Source organism: Dermacentor andersoni, chromosome 11, assembly GCF_023375885.2.
Source record: "Dermacentor andersoni chromosome 11, qqDerAnde1_hic_scaffold, whole genome shotgun sequence".
In the NCBI taxonomy this organism is placed as follows: Eukaryota; Metazoa; Arthropoda; class Arachnida; order Ixodida; family Ixodidae; genus Dermacentor; species Dermacentor andersoni.
Window position 1 is genome coordinate 124,647,545 of NC_092824.1, and position 25,442 is coordinate 124,672,986.

The following is a 25,442-nucleotide window of genomic DNA, read 5'->3' on the forward strand; positions in this document are numbered from 1 at the left end:
ACTGCATCTGCTAAGCATGTATTGATTAAAGATGACAATTTGCACCTGTATTATGTATTGAAAAAAGCAAGTTTCTTGTTTGGATTTTTATTTAGCTGCAATAGGGCTGCGTGTGTGCTACTCATGTCTGCAGAAGGATGATTATTAGCAACAGGAGCGACCACTAAATCAGCCTTGCAAGGATGACCCCATGCAAAATACTAATACACATAACATTTATTAATAATACACAGCTTGTTCAGCTCAAGTGTGAAGTGCTGGCCACTCTTCTTGCTACTGAATGAGCTTGTTTTGAGATTAAACTTGCTAGAAGCCTTTAGCATCAGTGACGCCTGTCTTGCAAAACTTAGTTCATTTAAAGGATGCTTTCTCTAAATTTCAGTGAAGAAAATTTGAATGTTAGTTGCAGGATTCTGAGTGTAATTTGAGTACCTCAACAAAGCGCATGTGAAACGCCCTCATTATAAAAATCTGAGAAAGTGAATTGTGATTGTAGAACTGAAATTACTTTCGGGCAACTAGTAGACTAGTATTAAGCTGTCATGTCTTGGCTCGTCGGGTTAAGAATTTATTACTATGGTTCCATGACTAACAGCGTCGCTTTCAACAGGAGGCAGGGCACATCATGCTGAGGTGAATAAAATTGTTGAGTAAGTCTTGTTGTCATAACCACTGTTCCATTCGTCCCTGGTTATGCATTAGGTAGGTCAAAAGTTTCTGCTCCCCCCTTTCCCTTACCACCGTATAGGGTAGCAAACCAGGGTTGACTTCCCTGCATTTCCTCTCCTTGCTTTCTCTCTCATCATCGCAGCATGGTCCTTTGCTGATAGGTGCCATGTAGCAATGTCTTGTTCTTTTTGTTTCATAGGTGGCCCACATGATGGCCGACAGTGCAGTGAATATCCTGAGGGAGCAGTTGCCATCTTCTGTCGCTGTCTCAGTGGAGCAACTCAAGGAATCTGAGGCAAACGCATTCGGCACAGGAAGTGGCATTGTGTATGTTTTTCGCTCTTGGCTTTAATGTCCCATTCACCTTGTACAGCAGCGTCGCTCAAGTGGCTCGGTCACCTTCTATGTATAAGGCTTCACTGCAACAATAGCGACATATGAAATCGCTTGCTGCTGTGACGTGATGATGATGTGCGTTAGTGATAACCTGGCATTGCCTAGCATTACTTCGTGGGCATTATACTTTGTGAGCAGTTGTTGGAGCGCAGTTTGCTGACCTGGTAATTAAGTCCAAGCTTAAGTGATGCCTGGACCCAAGCCTTGGGCTGTGGAAGACACCTCCCAAAACTGTCACTGGTCTTAAGAATAAAGTTGCATGGAGCATCTTTATTGAGGAAAACGAAGAAAGCTCTCCCATGTTGGCAAGAAAGAAGACTTCAGTGCACTTACAGCCAGCAGCGGAGTGAAATTTCACGACAAGCTCTTCTGTGCATATTTGTCAGCTATGGTAGCCAATAACCAAACCTTGTGGTACAGAGAAGCCGGTACAATAGACAAGCTAAGCCCAATGGAATACTGGAAGCATGTCAGCATGTTATGTCAAGCTTGGGGGTATGTAATCCTGGTGGAAGATCATTGGACTGCTCTAAGCTCGGGGGGTTTTGTTTATACCAGGCACGCTCGAAATGAAATGAGCAAATCTAGCTGCTCTTCAACGAAGTCCATTCTTAAGCGTCCAGCGGCGCGCACAAACTCCGACCACTTCTGCTGCTCATTGACGCCCACGGTAGCGAACGAGCAAGCCAGGCGAGCTGGCGATCGCTGGGAAACAGTATAGGCCTAGCTCGCTGGCCGTCGGAGCTGAGGTTGATGGCCCTTGCAATCCATCAGCAGCTCGTAATAAAGCATCTATATATTCATCAACACAATCAACGTCTGCACATTTATGTCGCTTATAAGTGACAATACAATTTTCTCGACACCGTTGGTAGCGATGAAAAGACACGTTAGCCAGGCGAGCCGCTTCGCAGAGACAATTGCAGTGGCAGCTGCGCTGACCGCTTGTGAGTCAAAATCATGCCATTGATTTACTATTTCACGCAACGTTTTGTGACATGCACACTTTCGAGGTCATTTTTTTCTGAGTTATTTTATGTCAGAAACAAATTTTAGCAGATTTTTTGTGCAGCCGTCAGTGACCAAAAAAAAGAACAGAAAACGCATTGGGACGATTGGAGCGACGAGAAACTTGCTCCCTGGGCCCGTCCCGACGGCAGCGCAAACTCGTGACGTAACGTTTTCTCTGTTTACATTTCTTACTTGATGTTGCAAGGTGCTACGTTTTGTGATTGGCTGCGCATATGCATACCTTAAGATTGATTTTATATATGTTCTAAGCTATAATCGCCGTTTATATTTTGCAGGCGATGTGTGTGTGCTCATATAAATCGATCTCGCACGTTAACTCAACTTCTAATTTTTGTGTCAGTACTCCTTTAACGCTATCGCAATAAAAAGAGCAGTTATTTGGCGGTCTCGTATGCAGTACGCCTAAGAGTGTCAGTTTCTGGCCGAGGCCGTCACCATTGAAAAGACTCTCCAAAAACGGTCCAGCTTGTATGAACACCATGTGAACTCTCCACCCAAGGTCTTCCTACCTTACATAAACGATGCCTGCTGCATAATTCAGCAAGAAATTTCTTCATTCCTGTCTTAATTAGGATTGAAGCGTCTGTCCAATTTATAGTCAAAGGAAGAAAAGGCGGTGAGCTACCCTTCCTGGACGTCCCCGTGATACGCGACAGGCACAGTCTGGTATTTTTTCTGTACAGAAAGAGCATACACACTGACAAGTATCGGCATTTTAATTCAGTGCACCCAACGAACCAGAAAAGACCGGTGTTCGCCTCCCTCGTCAGCAGAACCAACTGCATCTGTTAAACACCGAAAGGCAGGGCTGATGACCTATAAGAAGTGCACCAATATCTCTCAGCATGTTGCTACCCGAGGTTGTTTCTAAACTTGGTGGAATGCCATCTGTGTCAGCCTCCAAGACCTGACCATCTGCTCCCAAGGAAACATGCCTCCCTACCGTACATACTCAGCGGGAGTGAGGGTTTGGCCCACATTCTATGCAGTTATGGTGTCTAGGCAGCTCACGTGCCATCACAAAAATTATGCCATCGGCTGGTCAACATAAAAACAAGTTTCCAAAAAAAATTTCCTGGGATCGTCTACCGGATTCCATGTGAAGACTGCAACTGTGTATACATGTATATTTGCGAGGCAGGCAATTTCGAACAGCAGTTGAGGCAGCATATCAATGATGCAAACAAGAAAAAAAGTCGCATCAAATGCCTTGGCAGAACGGCAACTTATTGGAAAAGGAAGGAATTTGGCTTAAAGACACCCCTTGGAATCACTTCTCATCCAAACAGCAGACAACGAAAATGACGGAACCCTTCCCCCCATCTATACGCGCTGCTTACATCATATTTTAAAGCCTTATAAACATTGTATCCCACTTCCTTGATTACACTGTGAGCAAGGTTCCCGTCAGGGGAGCTGAAACGTGTTTTTGTAGTCTTTTAGTCGTCGGTGTCCTTCTTTTTACATTTTATTATGATGCCTCCCGAGCAGACGAGCTTCTGTCAGAGCCTTGAGTTCATTAAAGGATAATCTTTTATAGTGATGTAACAAATATTATTCACTTTGCTCCAAAGACTGCAGCAATGGCACTTGAATGAAACAAAAGGAAGTTGTGTAAATTATCAGCTGCAAAAAGATATCATGATTGCAAAAGCATAAGGATCTAACCCACTGCGATACAGACATTCTAAATTTTCTAACCATGTCTACTCATGAAAGTGTTAATGTCTGATGGTGAATGTTGAACAACCTTTGCATTGTTTTTTCATCTACAGTTTGTTTGCAGAGTCCTCGACTGGGATGAAGGTTGCTGGCAGTGCATTGGGAAAACGAGGTATGTTGACCGCTGTCAGTAACGCCAGCAAGTCGCTCGGACACTGTGGAATCAGCAAAAAAATTAAGGATTTGCGATGTGAAGCTAATGCTCTGAAATCCTCTGTAAGATATGTGTAACGTAAATTTTAGAAATTAACCAAATATTGAATACTTCATGAGTAGTTTTTCAAATAATAAACAGCCTTTATCACTGTTAACAAAGAATGATCTTTATGTCCTAGTATATAATCAAACATTAGCAAGTTTTTGTCGTTGCATTGCATATTAGTAAGCTTTGTTAATTAAAATCATAAATGGGAAGTAAATAAGCAGTTCATTTATGTACCGAGGATTCATTGGTCGGTTTGAATGACAGCAGTGTGGCTGAGGAAGTCTGGCTCACTGAGGGATGTGCTGCACTTCACTAAAATGCCTTACTTAATGTCTGCCATGGTTGCCAAGATGAAATTTATTGCGCTTGTTGCTCCAATTTTATGCTTTATTATTACCCACAGTTGATAATTTGAAATACTTGAGAGGTGTTTGTATTTACGAATAGTTACTGTTCAATTCGAATTATTCGTATATGAAAATTTTGAGTGTTTGCACATCCCTAGTGTAATACTTTTGTTATTGTTGTGAATTCCCCAAGTAGAAGACATTTTGAGTGGCTGGTTAAACTAAATATAAGGATATTTGCGCATGCCAGCAGCTCTTATGTAGCCATTTATGAACTCTCACATGGCCCTCAAATTCTCGAACTAAACCAGAACTGATTCTAACTACAGTCGCATTGTGGTTGCCACATGGTATTTCTTTGCCAATTCAGTAGTGAGAGTGCTGTGCCAATCTGTGTGGACTGGAACTTGTTAGGAATGGGCGAATGGTGAGTGTGAGGCACGAAGCGAATAGTGATTTGGTCGAATAATTTCGAATCGAATAGTTAAAATAGTATATCACATATTTTAAAGAATTAGCACTTTTATCGTGACCCGACTAATTTACACAACTTTTAAAGAATTAGAACACATGTAGGCACATAATTTTGTGAAATTTACAGCTGTTAACAGATTAATTTTATTCAGAAATCACACACTGCTTTTCTTTACTGCATTCACAAGTTTTCATGCACGAATGCTAGCTGCTCCACGTGGTCTGGGAGCAGCAGTTCCCGCCGGCTGCTAACAACATTTCCTGCTGTTGAAAACAGCCTCTCCCTCCTTGCCTGTGGGGCAGGAATCAAGAGGCACTTTTGTGCAACCTTGGCCAGCGCTGGGTACAGCCGGCTGCCATGGCTCTTCCACCACTCCAAAGGGCTTTTTGACCTTGGAAGCACAGGGGTAGCCAAGTAGTCTGCTACTTGGCAAGGAACGCTTTCATGTGCATTCTTTTCACTACGTTGGAGCTTAATGAAGAAAAAACACTCCACAGAGTGTTAGCTGGAGGCTTCTCCATGTCTGGGCAAACAGATGTCTGGGCACAATCGTGTTGGGCTGGCATGAGCTGCAGCTGAAAGTGTGGCTTTTGCCCACTTTTCTTGGCTCTTCAGTGTAACAAATGTCTTTGTAGCGGGGGTCAACTAGCATTGCATTTGCTGGAACATGTTCTATTTTTAAGTCAGGGAACCCTGTTGCAAGACTGCGCAAGAGGCTCTTTGCAAATGATGCTTCAACTAGCATTGCATTTGCTGGAACATGTTCTATTTTTAAGTCGGGGAACCCTGTTGCAAGACTGTGCAAGAGGTTCTTTGCAAATGATGCTGCTTCCTCACCTTCCGACACATGCCTATGCAGCACCAATTGTGTACAATGCATTAGAGGTATCACTTCGAAAAGTGTAGGGTAGCGGTCTGCGCACAGCTTGGTCGTTGCTCGGTCTAGGGGCTGCAAGACATCTACAGCTGCAGCCATTAATTTCCATTCTTTGGAATTCAAGTTGTCCACATCACATTCGCAAAGTTCAACTGAAGTAGGGGCACAGAGTGACGAGTCTCTCCATCATGGTGTACTTGCTGTTCCAGCGTGTGGGCACGTCTTGAATCACTTCATGCTGGACCATATGCATGTCCTTTTGTATGTCCATAAGCCGTGCACGGGCATGCGCACGTCTCTTGTAGCAACCCGCAATCGCTCGACACTTCGCACAAAGCTGGGAAAAACTTGCCACATCCCCTTTAGCATCATTTATACACAGCTGCAGGGTATGCGCCAAACAGAGAAGTCCTGACCACTGCGATTTGGCAACAGCTGAAACGAATTTTCTGCCGGTGTCGTTGTCATAATCATCATCATCAGCAGCAGTGCCGCCGCCGCTTATTTTATGTCCACTGAAGGCTTCTCCCTGTGATCTCCAATTACCTCTGTCCTGCGCCAACCGATTTCAATTAGCACCTGCAAATTTCCTAATTTCGTTACACCTCCTAGTCTTCTGCCGTCCTCTACTGCGCTTCCCTTCTCTTGGTACCCATTCTGTTGCCCTAATGGTCCAACGGTTATCTAATGTGCGCATTACATGACCTGCACGGCGACATTTTTTTCTCTTAATGTCTATTAGAATATTGTCTATACCCTTTTTCTCTCTGATCCAAGCCGCTCTCTTTCTGTCTCTTAAAGTTATGCCTAGCATTCTTCGTTCCATCGCTCTTTACGCGGTCCTTAACTTGTTCTTAAACTTCTTTGTCAGCCTCCAAGTCTGGGGAAGTGACAGGAAGTGCTTATTAAACCTCTACAACTGCCTTGTTCGATCATATATGGATTACGGTTCCATGGTATATCACTTTGCCACACCGAGCACGCTTAAGGTGCTGGATCCAGTCTACCATCTGGGTATCCGTTTGCCCACAGCACCTTCAGAACAAGGCCCTATTGAAAGACTATATGTGGAATCAAACGAATGGTCTTTTCACCTACAAAGGACATACAGCAGTTTTACATATTTCCTCAAAAGTATAGTCTGTAAACCTCGACATCCGTGCTACACATATGTACGTCGACGATGTGGCATGTGCTGCACTATCCCATAGCCGACCCTCAGTGAGAGCATTTTCTTCAAAGTGGTGATGAAAGGTGATGATGATGAAAACTTGGTGATGAAATCGGTGTCCTAATCCTCCAACATTGCCTAATGGCTCCAGTAAAGCTGTTACGGCCGTGGCGATTGCAAATTGTTAAATGCGACACACCATTTATAGAAGTTACAAAACACGCTCCAGATGCACACATACATATGCACTTCCGTGAGCTCCAGCCGAAGTACACCTGCCCAGTGTTTTACACAGGTGCTTCGGAGTCGGAAGCCGGTGCCTCTCGCATAGCTGTCGGACCATTGTTTTCGGAATCAGACGTTCTACATCCTGAAACCAGTATCTTCACAGCAGAATTAAGCCTGTGCAATACTGTTGGCTACTAAACACATTAAGAAGGCAAAGCTCCCAAAGGCTGTCATATTCACAGATTCCATGAGTGTCATCAAAATGTGTAATATCCTGTAATAAACAAGTTTTATTCACTTCTCTGCAATACGTATGTATCTAACCAACAGGTTGTAATGTGTTGGGTGTCTGGGCACAGGTGTATAGAGGGTAACCAGCTTGCAGATAAAATGGCAGCTTCCACAGCAACAAAACTTAGAAATCCATCCATACCCGTTCCTGCCACAGACTTTAAGCCATTCCTATGCAATAAAATCGGGAGTTATTGGCAACACTTGTGGGATGAGCAAACATTGAATAAGCTCCACATAATTAAGCCACTTTTATGGAAATGGCCATCATAACTAAGTCACGATGATCTGAAGTTCTCTTGTGCCACCTCGGAATAGGGCATAGATATGGTACTCATTCACACCTTTCAACTGGTGTTGAAACTTCCCCTTTCCCCCTTTTCATGGCAGATGTGGCGAAAGGCTGACGGTACTCCACGTCTTGCTGGAGTGCCAGAAGCTGAAGCAGATTGAAGACGGCACTTTCTTTTGGCATACAAACAATGTATCCCTTTATGTCCGTCACTGTTTCTTGGTCTAGAGCCTATGTTTGAAATCAGGGCAGTGCTTAAAGGGGCCATGACAAGAAGCCAACAAGTATCTACACAGATGGTGGATGCAGAACCAACACCACCTGAACAACACCTGCCCATATGGAAGCCCACAACCACCCGCGAAGCCTTCACACAAACAGCTACATACACTTATAAGCAGACAGATACCTAGACAGACATCTGTGCAGGCCTCGACAAAAAAAAAACAAAGTGTGAAAAGACACCACCTGAAAATGTTTCGCCCCGGAAGTCTGCCCGAACCAAACAGAAATGACTACCACGCACTACGGATAGATAGCACACGCAGCAGCAAATCTCACCCTTTCCTCCAATCCCACAAACTCGCCGCCAAACAAACAAATTACAGATCTCACCTAAAAACTTACACTAGCTGCATTAAACAGAGGAAAATCCCAAAAGGTCTCAGAATTAAAATTAGATGTGCCTTGGCTCCTTACCCTCCAGGTTATTATTAAAGTGGAATGCTATCCTAGAAAATGCATCGCTCTCTTTATTTGATATTCTCTATGAACACTGCGAGGAACAACTTAGCATAATTACTAATCAACTCGACAGCATAAATTTATCTGAACCGGAAGAAAGAGAACTTGAACAATTTGTCCAAATTAGGGAGGAAAAATTACTAGATAAATACCAGCACAAAGGAATTAGAGCTGCAGATCCACCCAAGAAAAGTAATGTAACCCCTACAGCTCTTAACTCCTCAGATATTCCTACAGGTGAGAATCCAGAGCACTGCAGCAATGTAGTAGACATATCCCAGAGTCTAAGCCTCGAGGAAGTTGATCTCCTGAAACGTGGTCTAACGTTTTATCCCACGAACAATGCAGTAAATGAATACGAACTCCACAAAGATAAAACGGAGTTTTCAAGGCTCATGCGCATCAAGGAGTTCTTTTTCTATAGGCCAGACTTAGGAAAACAAGATAGAGACTCTCTTAGACCACCTAACACGTGGACACCGGAAACTAAACAGTGCCCAGACCTGGATTTATACATAAAGCTTATCTCAAAGGAAATTCTAGAGCCAGCACGGCATTGCCGGAAATGCAAAAATTTGTCCCCCGCTTAGCACCAAATCCTTAAGGGGGGAGGTGGGTCCCAAAAATTGTTTTCTTATTTTTGGGTGAATCTTTAATAAACTCCACTGTCTGGAGTAATTTTTCGTGCTGATTTCAGATCTGTAATTAGATTTTTGATAGCTGTAGCAGTTCAAAAAATATTGAGGTCTGAAGTCAAATTAATTTCAAACTCGTTACGGGGCTTTGTGATGATTCCGTCTTGCTAAACCAAAAACTAAATGCATGACACCATTGCTAAAGACCTACTGTAGGGGGTGATGCTATTTTTATTCATTTGGAAGCATTTTGCGGACAAAAAAACAATCTTGCATTTATTATGAACATTTTTTTCTAATTAGCAGCGATTACTATACCTGAGTGTAATTTTCATGACGGTGCAAGAGTAATAAAAATAGTGTCACCCCCCAGATCATTTCAATACGAATAAATTGATACCACCCTTGTCATTTTTGGCCAAAAACAACCCAGGAAAAACACCCGTAAGGCGGAGCACAGTGTGCAAAAACATCGAACTGAAATAAACGCATTTGAAGTTGCAAACAAATGTAGCTTTTGCTGAAGTGAATCTACAGCAATACAAATGGCACCGTTTTGAAGCTCTATGTTTTGTAAGAATGGCCATACTAAATGTGTGACTGCACACTCTCAAAATAATAGCACACTGGCCACTGAACTAGCACAAGAAACTTTATTAGGCACCATGCTCTACAAAGAGCATGGTGCCTGGGTTTCAAACTGAAGGGTAGAACTCTGTGTGGGCATGAATATAGTTCCAGTGTTGTACATGCAGGCTGCCTGATTGATAGCAGTCTCCATTACAATCAGTGAGGCATTTCTTCATTTGGTATAATTGACCATGTTACTGAATGAAGGCTCTGAGTGTAAGTAGCCTTCCAAGTCATCTTCACCTGACAGTGGCTGTGGAACTTAGGATCAGAGAGCCAGTGATAGATATGCAACTGCTATATGCTTTCCCGAATTTTAATTTTGTATGATGCCTCGATCACTTCTCCAGCCAGGTGTGTGCCAGCCCAAGGGGCCTAGTGAACAGAGCTCATGATGAGGTTCTCTTTATGAAGGGGTGGTATGATAGATATTGTTAGGAGCTATCATGACAATATGATAATAGAGTGAACGCGCAATGTACTTGGTTGCAAGTCCGAAGTGCCGATGTGCGAAATGCATAGCCGCAGTTCAAGGTGCCGACGCGCGAAATGCCTAGTCGCGGGCTCGAGGAGTCGACCCTCGATGCGCTTATTCGGGCAGTCCGAGGTGCCGACGCGCGAAATGCCTAGTCGCGGGCTCAGGAGTCGACACTCGACGCGCTCATTCGCGCAGTCCTACGGGCCGACGCGCGAAATTCCTAGCCGCGGGCTCGAGGAGTCGACACTCGACTCGCTTATTCGCGCAGTCGGAGGCGCCGATGCACAAAACGATTACGTGACGGTCCGAGAAGTCCGCGCGCGATGTGCATGATCGCCGAGTCGGAGACTCCCTATGCGCGAAATGTTTAGCTGCGTTTCCGAGGATTGCGTGCACGATACAAATTTATCACGAATTCGAAACACCGAGTGCTGAAAGGCTTAGCCGCATGTCCGAGGATTCCGCGTGTGAATCTTGGTCGCGAAGTCCGCGTCGCCGATGCCCCGAATGCTTAGCCGCGAGTCTGAAACATCCACAAGCGTAGGGATCGGCCACGCTACTGCGATGTCCGCGTAGCGCTCGTTTTGACACGTGGAGATTACGGCCAGTGGAGACATCAAACTCGCGAGGTGCAAAGAGCCGAGCAGACGACGCGAGCGCCGGACCAATGGCGAACCGCGCTGGAGTCACGTCGCAGGCGCGGCCAATCGCAGACTCCGGCACGACCTTCAATCATTTGCTTTTTGTGCGCTTGTTTCTGTATGGAGGATATCGCTGAAGCGGCAAATTTGAAGACGGAGAAATGCGCTTTCCAACGAGACCAAGATGGCGGCGCTCGGCCGCCTCGTTCCGGAGATATTGTGGCGTGAAAAACGCTGTTCTTTCTTGATTTCCGCGAGATTTTTCGCCACCTTGGCTGATAAAACGAATTTTTTAGAGCACTTCTAAGTGGTTTACAGTGATGGTATTTGGGTATCAGATAGAAAAAGGGTTATAGAAACTGAAAATGTGATTTTTAAAAAATCGATTTTTTGGCCATTTCTCGCGATGTAAAACCCGCGTTCCCCCTTAAAGAACTCGTGGGAAGGAATGATATTCTAATATAACCAGCAGACAAAGGTGGCAATATCGTAATCTCGCCTGTAGAAAAGTACAAGAGTGAGGCCTCCAAACAACTGAGCAACCACACCCATTACAGAAAACTCGACTCTAACCCAACTTCAGACTACAGCAATACTGTGAAAAACACAATAGCAGAGCTCCTGTCCAGGGAACTAATCATGCAATATGAATATCGCTTCATGATGCCCAAGAACAAAAAAGCAGGCTGCTTTTATCTTCCTCCTAAAATACATCAAGTTCCTGTCGAAGAAATATTTACAGCAGAAATCCCAGGTTGGCATATTGTGTCTAGTAACAACACACCTACCGAGTCAGTATCTAAATTCCTAAATCACCACCTGTCAAACAACCCCACCACCCTCCCCTCTTTTGTTCAAGACACACCGCACTTCCTTCGAATTAGCAACGGCATCAACACGAACCAAATCCTTTCCGACCATGCTATTCTAGTGACTGGATGTTTCTGCCCTTTACACTAATATACCGATGAGTGAAGGAATTGAAGCCGTTTCGAAATCCTTTGCAATCAATCCCCAAGCGCGCGCTCCTGAAGTTTACCTGTCGCTCCTTAGGTTAGTTCTCACACTCAACTATTTCGAATTCGATTCTATTCACTACCTGCAAACTTTCGGCACTAGCATGGGAACACCATTTGCTCCCTCTTATGCAAACATTTTCATTGGACAGCTTGAAGCAGACCTGTTGAAATCCTACCCTTTAGAACCCGACACCTACCTTCGTTATATTGACGACATGTTTATAATATGAGAACACGGCTCAAGCGCATTAACCAACTTAATTAGTCATTTCAATCACTTTCACCCAAGTATTAAATTTACTGCTCACCACTCTCCTAGTCGGATCAACTTCCTCAACATGACGGTCTACATACAAAGCGAAAAACTGAGAATGACACTTTACCGGAAGCCTACGGATAGCCAGCGATATTTAGACTACAACAGTCATCACTCGCGACACTGCAAGCAAGGAATTTTGGTCAGATAAGCGAAACGAATAAGAAGAATCTTCAACGAAGACCACGATTATATCCACCACCCAAATGACCTTAAAACAATGCTAGCAGAAAGAAACTATCCACAAGTTGCTCTCGATAGAGCTTATGATGTCGCGTCAAGCTTGTAGAGACAGTTGGAATTAGCGTAGGAACAGCCTACACCAGAATCTGACAGACCACCAGCCTTTATAACAAAATATTCTAATGCACTCCCAAACATAAACAACATCCTACGAAAATACCACCCGATAGTATCAAGTAACGAGTGTCTGAGAAAAGCTACCCAAGGTTACCTATTGCAGAAACAGGAACTTTAAAGACATGTTAGTGCATGCAAAAGTAAGCCAACAGCATTCCGCCGTAATAAAAGCATGTTGTCGCCCCAGGTGCAAAACCTGCAGGCACCTTCAAAGTGACATTAAAATTAAAAGCACTGCAAATAGTTATACACATGAAGTCAAATCTAGCTTTACTTGTGCAAGTTTAGATGTAATTTATATGCTTGAATGTTTCTTCTGTAAGAAACAATATATCGGTGAAACGGGACAATCGGTGAACATCAGATTAAACAGACATCATGTGGACACAGCTAAAGAGCTTGACAAAGCCGTCGCCGAGCATTTCAACCAATCAGGTCATAACTTTGATGAACTTAAACTCTGCATCTTATAGTCAAATTTCCGTTCTGAACGAGAAAGAAAATACAGAGAATCATACCTTATCCATAAGTTCAAGACATAGCAACCAATAGGCATAAACGTTTCAAAGGGAGCTTCAGAATCCATTCACTATGCTAAATTTCAAGCTATAGGCAACACACTTAGTTTGGTTGCTTAGTGTGCTTCCCCCCCCCCCTTTCTTTCCGTTTTCTTTCTCTTTTTTTTCTTTTATTTATTTATTTATTCCATTTCAGTATGTTATTTTAATTTTCTTTTTTCTTTTTTGACAAGCGCCAGTTCCTGCCGCTCCTTCTATTATCTCGTTCAGAGACACGATAGCCCACGACCATCAGCAAAACAGGTAATAGAGGGGTGCTGTGCACGCCGTTTACACGCCGGCTGACACACGGCCGTTGATGCCTGATTGACAGATAGGCCGTGTTGCTGGTCTTGCGCACAGCACTCCTTTACTCTCAATTCGACACCCTTGCCGCTAACACACCTTTGCTTGTTGCCGCACCCACCCGCCTTACACGCTCTTCCCTTCAAAAGAACCCCACTTATATATACTGTGGCGAGGAAAACATATGTCGGCTTGAAGAAGACAAGTCCACTTTTCGAAACGTTGGCTCCTGCTTTCGTCTTGTTCTCGTTTTGCTCATCGTCTTGAATTTACATCTCCCGCCTTCCCGCTGTTTTCCCTGGATTTCATTTTAGAATATATTCTATGATCATCGCCCACATCACTCATCCTTGACGTTATTTTAATGCTTGCATATTTTACGTACCTTATAGGGAATATTTTAGGCCTCTACACAGCCTTGCTACATCTTACCCTTGTCATGCACCCCATCATCGGCTTTCGCACACCGTTTCCTGGTGCTCTTTGGCCATCCGTGGCCCTTGCGACAAGAAAACCCCATAAATCATCATCAGAACTCGCCATGTGATGAATGTGATTATGTAGCACGCCACCTAGAAGTCTGGTGGAGTCTATGATGGTTAGGAGTCAGGCACGTGCCTGCCCCCCCTCCCACGCCAATGCTCCTCACACACATTGCTAAAGCGCCACCAAATCAATCTTGAGACTTGACAGCTATTCGACGGTTAACATTTTGCTGCCTTTTTCTCTCCTTTTGGATGGTGGTAGTTATTGGCATCTCCAGGGATGATAAAGTCAATTTTCTCATTGATTCGGTGCTCGCGCGATTAACTTGAGATGCGTTCAGTTGTCACTATTTATTGGAACGGTCATGCGCATCGCTGTTGCGTCGTTAGTTTAACCTTCTTTGTTTAGACTGAGCAAGGGACCAGGAAAGAAATTCTGTTCGTAGTGAGCTGGTCTGTATGCACGTGGAACGAGTTGCGGCCGGAGAAAACGCCAGTTGCTTTCAACTTTTCCTTTTGCTTCATTATTTCCTCGAGTGATGGCTTGCCACGACGCTGGCAGATCCTCGGAACCATATACCCACGATATGGGTTAGATAAGGTGGAAAATAAAATAATGTGAAACAGCGTCCATCATGAAAGCCTGCAATAACCGTTAAACCCATTAGTAATATGAAAGTCACCCATTACCTCATTTCGTTTTTCCCTAATTGTACAGCACTTTTCGTGCAAAATTGACAACTGAAAACAAGAGTGTCAAGGAGTTGAGAAATTAGGCGATCTACTAAGGGAGAGAGCCGAGGCAATAGCCAAACAGGAAGGAAAAGCGAAAATTTACAAATTTAACCATTGTTTGTGAAAATATTTATGAATCACCATGTTTTTATTTAATAAGGAAGTAGAGAAAGCGCCGCCGGAAGTGGAGAATGATTCCGTGTGTTTTGAATGACGTTTCTACCGTTATCAGTCGAGCCGCCTGACGTAGCCACTTCTCTGTTGTGCTTATGTGGGTGTTTTTCTAACCTTCCGCGGTGGGCGCAGTACGTCTAGAACCGCAGCATCCTGCGCTCTACGTGGTTGTACGGCAGGGTGTCTACCAACCGGGAAAACCGCGAATTCTCAGGGAATTTGAATAGTCTGGAAATATTCAGGGAAAACTCAGGGAATTTGTGATTCTATCAGGGAAAATTAGCTGTAACCTTATTGAAATGGAACGAAAGTCGTGTTAGTGCTGGTTCCAGTAACAGAGGAATCGCAACGAATCGTCATTGACGCCGTGTCATCGGCACGAGGTATTGCCTGAGTAGTTGACCTATTTTCCGGACACCCGATATTTCGGACATGCCCGATAATTCGCGCGGCTTTGCGGCACCACCACGTACTCCATATAGTCAATGTAGATTGCCCTCACTGCAGGTCTGAAGTTTCATTAATAAAAGCCACCACCGCTGCCATTTTGATTATCTCGCCGCCTCGAACCGGCACTTTCGCACGCAGATCCGCTGGCGGCCGTAGCCACCACTGCGGCAACGTTAGCCGCGCTATTGCTTCTACGTTCGCTGTTAAGCTTCTTGCCATGTGGTGCCGTGTTTTTCATTGAAAGAATTCGCCGCTCTCAGCAATGGCACCGACTCCGCCTTTGTAATCCTCACGATTGGCTTCGAAGCTCGCAGAGCACAGCGCGTTGCCAGTCTCCGAAAGCTAGCTTCGCCTCAGTACAGCAGTGTTACGCGTTGAAGCATAGCAAGTGTGGGAAGGGGCAATTGTCACGGGACACAGCATGTATTCTTTTAATTATACACGCGTGCACCTCCGTCTCCTGTCACAGTACGAGCATCGATATGCTTAATAAGTGTACTGGCAGGCCTTAAGAGCTTTTTCGGACGTGCCTGTGTCAATTTTAGCCCTTAAGGGCAGTTAAAGACATGCATTCATTTTTTTCGGACTGCCCGATTTTTCAGGTGTTATTGCGACCCCTAGGGAGTCCGAAAAATTGGACGTTGACTGTACAACTGACCAAGAGGATGCTTCAAATGATCCATGGGGTGAACGCGTGGCAGAAGGAGGATGAGAACAGAAAGGACCGATGCACTCGGGAATTAATGGGAAAGGAAGCTTGCCGCCGCCTTTTTGAAGGAGCTTGAGCTCAAAAAACAAAGTGTTGGCTGACCCCGAGATGCAGGTGTCCCACATCAATACAAAAATAAACTCTTTAAAAGCAGTGAAACTCAACACTGAGATGTTGTGTAGGGGCTGAGAGTATGTCAGGACAGTTGAGGTTGACTTCCCAGCTGCTGAGAGAGAATCTTAGTTGTGACAAAGTTCAGGCCTCATTAAAAATAATTTACTTATGTATGCATCTCCTTTTCATTCGTATTTGAAAATGTTCGACTCAATTTGGAATGCGTTTTACCATTTTTTTCGCTGTGCATTTTACTAACACCTTCCTTCTGTTTTCTTTTTAAATACAATAGATATTATTCCTTACTATTCAAACTGGATTAAGTCATTTTTCTTTGTTTCAACATGCTTACTAGAGAGTGACAGCATTGGGCAACATGGTGTCAGCCTGTCGACGTAAAACAAAGTTCTGGCTCATTCAGGGAACTTTGCAAAGGTACTCAGGGAAAACCTGGAAAACTCAAGGAATTTGGAAATGTCAACTTGGTAGACACCCTGTACGGGACTGGTGGCCATGCATCATTACGCAACTTTCCATATAACAATACGAGTCGACTTTGGCACTTGGTAGAGCAGTGAACGAGGGATCCAAAAGATCTGCGATTGTTCCGAAAATATACATTTCGCTATAATTCTTCCAGATCTAATTCAAAAAACGCTATTAGAAATCTTTATTTTACACTTTCGCTTGTTTACTTGCTCTTGGCAGTGTTCCTCCTGTGTGAGTCCATTTGATGTGGTTCCTTGTTTGTCAAGTAAAGGAGAAAAAAATTTTGGGTATGTGCCTGTTAAGAGTGTAATCCCCTCTGAAACATGGTAGTGGCTTGTGGCACCACATTCTAGTCTACTGTTTAAGTGTTTGTTATTTAATGTCAAATGTTTCTAATTTCTACTTTTTTCTATATATAATTGCTCTATTCTGTGGTTACATACATATTCTTATTCCACGTCCCTCTGTCTCCTTATGCGCCACCAATCCTCCAAATCGTCTCTTACGTTTACTGCACTAGTGTTTGTCCCTTTGGTACCGTTTTTAAACTCCGGGCCTTCCTGAAGACTGCCCCAATTCTATTTACTACTGGATGTATACCATGGCATACCAACAAGATATGTGTAATGGTTTACGAAGTTTTTCCGCAAATGCCACACACAAGTAATTTTCTTGGGTAAATCTGTTATAACTTCACATTTTCAGACAGGCTGACCTAGCTCCAAAAAGAAGTGCGCTGCCTCTTTAGTTATCACAGAAATTTCCTTCCTGATCTCCTCCTTCCGTTGTCTATAGTATGCCACTGATTTCTTTTCTTCTATCTCCTTTAAGTAATGCTCGAACTCTGCCTGTTTAGCTTTAAGTTTTATGTTCTTTTTGGTCTCACTAATACTATGGCCTGTATACTTTCCTACCAATTTTCTCATTCTTTTTCACCACTGAGAGTCCACACATCTTGTCTATAAACTACTTAAATTTACTGTCCTCTGTGTCTGTCTTTCCTCAGAAGGTATTTTACTTTTTGCTTCCCTCACCTCAAAAGATGCCCATCCTATTTCTCCCCGCCCGTGTCGTTCTTGTGCTCTCTTCCGCTGTCCCTGTCTTTATTTGCAGTTAATATGATATGCTCCCTGTACTGGTTCATTTGTCATTTTTCCATGGGCTCCCAATGCTAATCTACCTCTTTGGTTTACTTCCTAGACTATATTTCTGACCTTAAGCATAGCATTGCATTTCCAAATGCAAGTCCCAGCACCACTACACCCTTCCACAGTCCTTTGACAATATCATACTTCGTATACCTCCATAGCACTCTGCGCTTCGTTATAGCTGCATTTCTCTTGCCTTTTGCTTTAAATGCATCTTTGTGGGTTCCTAGGTACATCTCCCACATTTATATACACGCCCAAATATCTGTATTCTTTTACTGTAGGTAGTTGAGATTCTTGTATTGATATTCTCCGATTTTTATTGTCATCAAAAACCATGAGGCCAGGTTTTTCTATGCAAAATGTGAACTCCAGTGTTTCACCCTCCTGTCCACAGATAATTGCAAGTCGTTAGATATCTCTCTGGTTATCTGCTAATAAGACTGTAATCTGCAGATATTAATCCTAGTAAGCGTTGTTATATCAGTATTCCATTTTGTCTATGTGGGTGATCAAATCCTAGTTTACTGTGCTCCAACGACCTTTCCATTCCCCTTGTGTATAAACCACGATCAGAAGCACGACAGCCCTCTCGCAGCCCTCTGTTAATATCCACTGTTTCTTCCAGTCGGCGTGATGAGCACTTGTGGTTTCCAAGATGGCATCTTTGTTACGCGGCGCTCATGCCTGGAAATGTCACCTTTATACCGATTCTAATGCACCTGTGCAGGTTTTTGAACTTCGGAAGCAGCAGTGATGCCGAAGACAACTTTGGTTTGTTAGATCTTCAAATGGGGTTTCGCTTTCTTTTCCAAACCGCTTCAAAGCTGCCGTGCTCCGGGATGAAAATATCCTGTGTGTTCTAAAGGTGATAGTTCTTATTTGCGAAGTGTTAACAACCTTCGGTCAGGATCATTTGCTGGCGGCCGTGCAGCAAGTGAAGTTACACATAAGAAGGCGGCCGAGCGTTGACCTCGGCATCGCGCTAGGGCTAGTCACTAGGGTTAATGTTTTCTTTATTTCAAAGAATTTCTTTCGTAGAAAAATCATATTTGCTGGAATAATGCACAAGTACTTTGCGGTGAAGATAAATATTCTGAAATTTTTATAGGTTTTCCTGTGCGAAGCAACAATTATGTTTTGATATAACTTTTCTACAAAATTCTTGTTTTCATATATTTTTTAAGCCTTTTCAATAAACATGTTGGTTGAAAATAGTACCATTGGAAAGAAAAATTCCACTTCAATTTGATGCTGTACACTTCAGTAGTACCAAGCTTGGTATGCGATAGAAAAAAAAAGTATTGACTAGACAACCACAAAACTGCTGCTTTTCCCACTGGCATGAAAATGTTAAAACACTATGCAATAGGAAAATGACAGAGCATGTCTCGGACCACTCGGGCCCCACCAGCTCGATGTGCATGAGCGTCTTGTGCTGTGTGTGGGCGTGTCGACACTTCCCACCAAGATGCTCCGTTCGAGAAGCAGAGTTGACCGAGGCTGAATGGCAGGAGTGCAGACATAAGCTGCAAGAACAACTACGCACTTCTTGGGATGCTCAATCCCCACCAGCGCAGTGTGTGTCGGCGCCTTGTGCTGCAACAATTCTCATAATGCTTTGCATTACGTAGATGTCGACTACAGTTAGGCCTGGCAAAGTTTTTAGCAACTTTGGGTAGTTAATTTGGAGAACTAGTACACACAAAGCATTGTACCGTGAGGGTCTGCCATGGAGGAGCATCATTTTGAAACATGCAATAACTGTAAGAACATTACTTGCACCGAAAGTTTCTTCACTGTTTAAAGTTCAGGGACGCTTCACTGAAAGCTTCTGGATATATTTTGAATTTCATCAAAAGCTGCACCTGGTGGAGCCTCAAATACGGTAAGGTACTCGTGCACATACCTGAAAATAAATGAAATACTGAGAATTCAGTGAGAAGTGGTCTGTGGAAAAAAATTATATATAAAGACATAATTGGGATGGAGGATATGGTTAGTTCTGTTCTGACCAGATGTAAGACCACAAAAGTAATGTGTGTCCGTTTATATTCTTGCCCTTAGTATATTTAATAGATTTAAGAGCTGTTCAATATACTACACAATATTCTAATACAAATAGCACTCTGTCGCTGCTAGCTTAGCATGTGATAGATATTTTAAACAAGCTTTTGTAAAGAAGGGAAAGCTGGACTAGGTGGTATACTGGTTGGTAAGCAGTGCATCAACAGACGTCATATCGAACTCTGAAAAAGCCTGCCATCTTGTGATGACAGTGGTGACCATGCTGGCCCTGATGATGAACTATTGCATGACTGTTGCCAGTGCTATTATTTGGGGTGTTTGAAGACAGTTGGTGTTTGCATTCTGTTTGGCTGTCAATATTTTCTAGTGTCAGGACTCGCAAGAGTAGCTCTGAAGTATTAAGATAAGAACAGTGCAAGAAACAGGGACAAACGAAGAAAAGTGCTGTGTGTGTCTTTGTTTGTCTCTTTTTCTTACACTGTTCTTATTTTAAGCATGAACTGCCAACACGCCAAAGTCTCTACCGTTCATAGTCTCAAGTGTTGCTTTGTTCTTTATCCGGGGTGACGGTCTCTGGACTTTTTTTTATGAAACCTTTGTTGAAGCAAAATTGCACTTGCCACAAGCTCAGTTGCACCAGTAATCTTTATGCATTGACTTATATTTGACACTGATAGGGAACAAGGGAATTTCATTGAACCGTTATTAATTTTGCAGAGATTTGACTGTATATCATTTTGTTTAGTTTAACCTTTTAAGCATACCAATTGATTTCAAATTAATGAGCTGTGCTTCCCTGTGATTTGTGTGCCCATGTGCAGGTGTGACGGCAGAAGCTGTCGGTCAAACGGCAGCTGAAGAGCTTTGTCAAGAACTCAGACAGAATGTCTGTGCTGATAAACACCTCCAAGATCAGGTATGGCATGTTTCTTGTGATTACAGAGGCGACAGTAGCACGATGGGCAGTGTGATAATGCTACTGGCTTCAGTGACAAGAGTTAAAAGAAGAGTGGAAAATGAATTATGTCATTAAAATAATATGGCCCCAGTATGCACAGACATAGGAAAATTGAGGTGTGCCATTTGAGTACCTCCAGGAAAACTCTGTGCTTGTGTACCCATCAGAACAATGAAGTGAATGAGAAACTTGTAGTAATCAATTGTTGAATCACAGGATGACGTACAATCATTTATTTCACATCTCGCAAAAATAGATGTGCATTGTCGTATCATTTGTTTGCTAGGTGTGTTGACGCTACCGGTGTAGATGTGGTCAGGCAAATGAAGGATTGCACGCGTGCACAGTGCGGTGAGAGAACAGGCCAGGCAGAAAGTTGGACAGGAACTGATTTTAATATTTGTATTTTCATTTATTTATACGTACTGCGGCCTCAATGAGGCTATTGCAAGAGTGGGATGAACAACAAACATACAAACATTTATAAACAAGCTTGTATGAATTCTTTCAATGATAGTGAATGGATTGTCCCGGTAATGAATTCCAGATTTCAATTGTTGATAGAAAAAGAACTGTGTTTAAAGGAATCAGTGCGGGCAAAAAAGGTTGAGATATTTAGAGCATGGTGACTCCTCATGCGTGATGGTTTCGAAAAAAGTCATGTAGTTATCTAGAGAGGAGAGGTGAGGAGAATTAACGTGGGAAGGAATTTTAGGCATTCAAGTTTGCGACACTCTGCAAGAGGAGTGAGACCAAGTCTTGTATACATTGGGCCAGTGACGTCACGCGAGATTGGTTACTTGGACAGTGCATGTGCACTGTACCACGTTTAAAAAAAAGGGGGTGGGACCTCTTCACCCAGAGATCCGCCACCCACATTAGTGCCTTCTTATAAACAAAGTAGCTGCAAGCCTCTGGAAGAGCCATGCGAGTATGCATTTCACAGTAGCACACAGAGAAATAAGATGTGAGATGGAAATAAATTTTTGTCACCCCCGTAACTCACAGTGGTGCAAGCACATGCGGATGTGAGCATGTGACAGTAAACTAGACGAAGCCAGCTACCGTGGTGGCAGCTACTATGCATAGTACGAGTTCTGGGAAAGCCGTGAGGTGGCAGCACTATAATAAACTGCTTGAAACTCGTGTACGGCATCCCCAGAAATGCAAGGCGACACTTAATATTCTCAAAGGGCACACTCATTGAAATGTGTGGTCGCCGCTATACATGCATATACATTTTTGACCATTTGGGAGGGTGGAGACCATCAAAAGGTCCTGAAACTTGAGCCTTGGTTCGTGCACACGCTTCTGTTGAACACCATTGTGTGCCACAGAGTTGTACATCTTGAGACCTTGTCCGGTATCGACGCTGATTTTGCCCTGTGATCGCTCTGCATTTTCTCGATAGTCTTTCATTTTCATTACCGCACCTCCGATCTCATTTGGAGGCGGGGCTCGTCCACGTAAGTGAAAGCCTATCCTCCTCAGTTTCATACATAGGCAACGCTGCGGAACCTTAGCCTCCTATATAGAGGGCTATGCACAGGAGACTCACCCGGCATGTATCCCAGTGAAGTTATATTTTTATCTGCAGTGCCTTCTATGGATTAACTAGTGCTTCATACAATGCAACTTGTAGACACAAGTCAAATTACGCACGCATTTCTTGTGCATCTTTGTGCTTACAGTCTGTGGCGCGACTGATTTTTCAGACACGCGTGATAATCCGGACACCTTTGCAGCTTCGCTACATGCCCCATAAAGCCAATGTATAAGGACGTTGAAATTTAGGACGTTCAGACCCTCTGCTGTCCAATTTTTTCTTACTTTTTGCCGGGGATTGTAGGATTTGTCGGATTCCAGCATGTTACACAGGACTGTCCACGATTGTGCTATGCCTAAAGCGTCTTGTAAAGAGCTACAGAATTGTACCCATCCTTCGGTAGCTGCATAAGCATTGGCTTTATCTGAGAGGGCCGCTATACTGCATAGCAAGGTGCAGCTGAGACATTGTTTTTTTCCACCGTCTGAGCAAGCTTTTACGGCTCTCCCACAAATAGAGTAGGTGGTGGTCTACTGCTGGTGTTTCCACTGTGCGCGAGCATTTTTGAATTTTGCTCGTGGGCCTCTTTTATGTGTCGAGTCCATTCCTCGACATTGCTCGGAATGTGGTCAGGTAGGAGGTGGGAAAGAAGGCAACCCACTCCGCTAGGATGGTGTCACCTACTACTCTATGGAGCTTGGGAGATGATATGGATACACTGAGGCTATGATGATCGCTTCCCAAGTTCTCTTCCAGGTTGGTCCAAGTTAGTTGATTAATGTTGTAAGTGAAGGTGAGATCTAGAAATGTGTCCCTACTTATAACGTTACCTAAGCGTGTGGGTGCTGTCGGTAGGGTAACTAATTTTAGTCTTAGCTTTTCCACCAAGTTGAGGAGGTTGTCTCCTTTAGGCAAGTGCCTATGATGGCCCCACATAGTGTGGGGAGCGTTCAAATCTCTGACCACCACTAGTTGGTGTTTGGTGCCCGCAATAATTTTAGCAAGGGTTAGGAGGGTGTAAAGTCTTCGTGTTTGTCTTTTGAGGGACTGTACAGGTTTAGGACGACTGTATGGGCTTTGCCCCTTTTCTGGGGCATAACCACAATTGTTTGGTGATTAGCTTCTGTGCGGTTATAAAAATAATGGGCAGTGGCAGTTATAGTTTAGATACCGGCATTGCAACATGAGGGTATTTTGCATTGAACAGCGTATAATAACCCAATAGTTTTACTGGGCGGGGGCCCACTTCTTGTAAGCACATTATGTCTGGTGGGATTAGGAAATTTTGTACAAAGTATTGGAGGGCTGCTGCTCGTTTCCACTCATTTCCACAATTCAACTGCCAAATCTGCCAAGTTGTTCTGAAGAATTTGGCCTAGTTGCCGTCATCCACGCTCTCTGTGTCAGTGACATCTGTAGCGTTCGCAGTGTGGCGGTAGGCCGGAGCTCTGTGGTTGTGCCTGCATCTGTGAACTTGCAAGCTTCACGTCTTGCAGTCAAATAAGTTTCGTTGAGCATAGATATTTGCTGTTAGATTTCTTGTTGCATTTGCTGCATCTGTTGCACTGTGGTGGGTAGGGTAAGCTGCTCCTTCCTGCTTACTAAGCCTAGCACTGAAAGCACTAAATTGTTGCTGCAAAGTGTTGTTGGTTTCTCTGAGCTGTCTATCCTCGGCTATGATTTTCTGGTACTCTGGGTGTTCTGTAATATACATGTTTTTTGCCGCAATTGAACACTCACAAAAGGAAGACACATAAAGACAACACAGGCAGCACTTCCAACTGATTTGTTTTGGGCAGTGACCCAAGAATATATATATACATACACGCATGCGCTGGCTGTTCACAGATCTACGTTACCCAGTGGTCAAACAATCAAACTGAGTCGACTCTGTTCGAAAACCACACGCGAGGAGACCAGTTCGCAAGGCTGTGGCAAGAAGCATAGCACGTCCTACGGGAGATGTGCTACAGGCGTGGTGTACGAAATTCCCCTTGAGTGCAGCAAGTCCTATATAGGACAGACTGGACGCTGCATAAATGAACGAGCCAGGGAACATGAACTAAATCTAATGAAAGATGGCGTGGCACATTTGCCTGCGCACTGCAAGGCCTGCATGTGCAAACCACGGTTTTCTGAGATTAGGATTCTTGGCAGAAGTAGATTTCAAACAGCACGTGAGCTGATGGAAGCCTACTAGATAAAAAAGAAAGGAACAAATTGCATTAGTGATACATCTATCGTGCTCTATAAATCAAAAACTAGATTGTTTGACCGCTGGGTAACGTAGATCTGTGAACAGCCAGTGCATGAATAAAGGGAAAGTCAGACATCCACCCGTTCGTAGCAATTGCTACAAAGGAAACCCATACGGGTTCCTCGAAAGAAAAGCCTCATAGTTGAAGAAAAATTCGTCCTGGTCCGGGATTGAACCCGGGACCACCGCCTTTCCGGGGCAGCCGCTCTACCATCTGAGCTAACCAGGCGGCTAGCAGATGGCAGGGCGAAGTCGAATTTGTCGACAACACGAAGCAAAGGCAAGAGTTTGACGTAGTAGTTCTGCGGAAACCCGCAAGGTGGAGAGAAGTAATGAATAAAGGGAAAGTCAGACATCCACCCGTTCGTAGCAATTGCTACAAAGGAAACCCATACGGGTTCCTCGAAAGAAAAGCCTCATAGTTGAAGAAAAATTCGTCCTGGTCCGGGACTCGAACCCGGGACCACCGCCTTTCCGGGGCAGCCGCTCTACCATCTGAGCTAACCAGGCGGCTAGCAGATGGCAGGGCGAAGTCGAATTTGTCGACAACACGAAGCAAAGGCAAGAGTTTGGCGTAGTAGTTCTGCGGAAACCCGCAAGGTGGAGAGAAGTAATGAATAAAGGGAAAGTCAGACATCCACCCGTTCGTAGCAATTGCTACAAAGGAAACCCATACGGGTTCCTCGAAAGAAAAGCCTCATAGTTGAAGAAAAATTCGTCCTGGTCCGGGACTCGAACCCGGGACCACCGCCTTACCGGGGCAGCCGCTCTACCATCTGAGCTAACCAGGCGGCTAGCAGATGGCAGGGCGAAGTCGAATTTGTCGACAACACGAAGCAAAGGCAAGAGTTTGGCGTAGTAGTTCTGCGGAAACCCGCAAGGTGGAGAGAAGTAATGAATAAAGGGAAAGTCAGACATCCACCCGTTCGTAGCAATCGCTACAAAGGAAAACCATACG

At 44.0% G+C, this 25,442-nt stretch overlaps 1 protein-coding gene and 2 non-coding genes across 8 annotated transcripts in view; 1 reads left to right on the forward strand and 2 right to left on the reverse strand.

Annotated features, from left to right (window-relative positions):
• Rtca (RNA 3'-terminal phosphate cyclase) overlaps nt 1–25,442 on the forward strand; it is a 303,555-nt gene that overhangs the window by 264,660 nt on the left and 13,453 nt on the right. For all 6 annotated transcript variants that reach the window (XR_008614321.2, XM_055075593.2, XM_055075591.2 and 3 more), the window contains 3 exons: nt 869–996; nt 3,873–3,931; nt 20,545–20,639. Coding sequence is in view for 5 of the 6 variants with exons in the window: in XM_055075593.2 (XP_054931568.1) it covers nt 869–996; nt 3,873–3,931; nt 20,545–20,639 (282 nt within the window). In the remaining variant the exon portion in view is untranslated. The remainder of the gene's footprint in view (nt 1–868; nt 997–3,872; nt 3,932–20,544; nt 20,640–25,442) is intronic.
• TRNAS-GGA (transfer RNA serine (anticodon GGA)) lies at nt 24,920–24,994 on the reverse strand. The gene has a single exon. It is a non-coding gene; the product is annotated as a tRNA-Ser (tRNA).
• Nucleotides 25,201–25,275, reverse strand: TRNAT-GGU (transfer RNA threonine (anticodon GGU)). The gene has a single exon. It is a non-coding gene; the product is annotated as a tRNA-Thr (tRNA).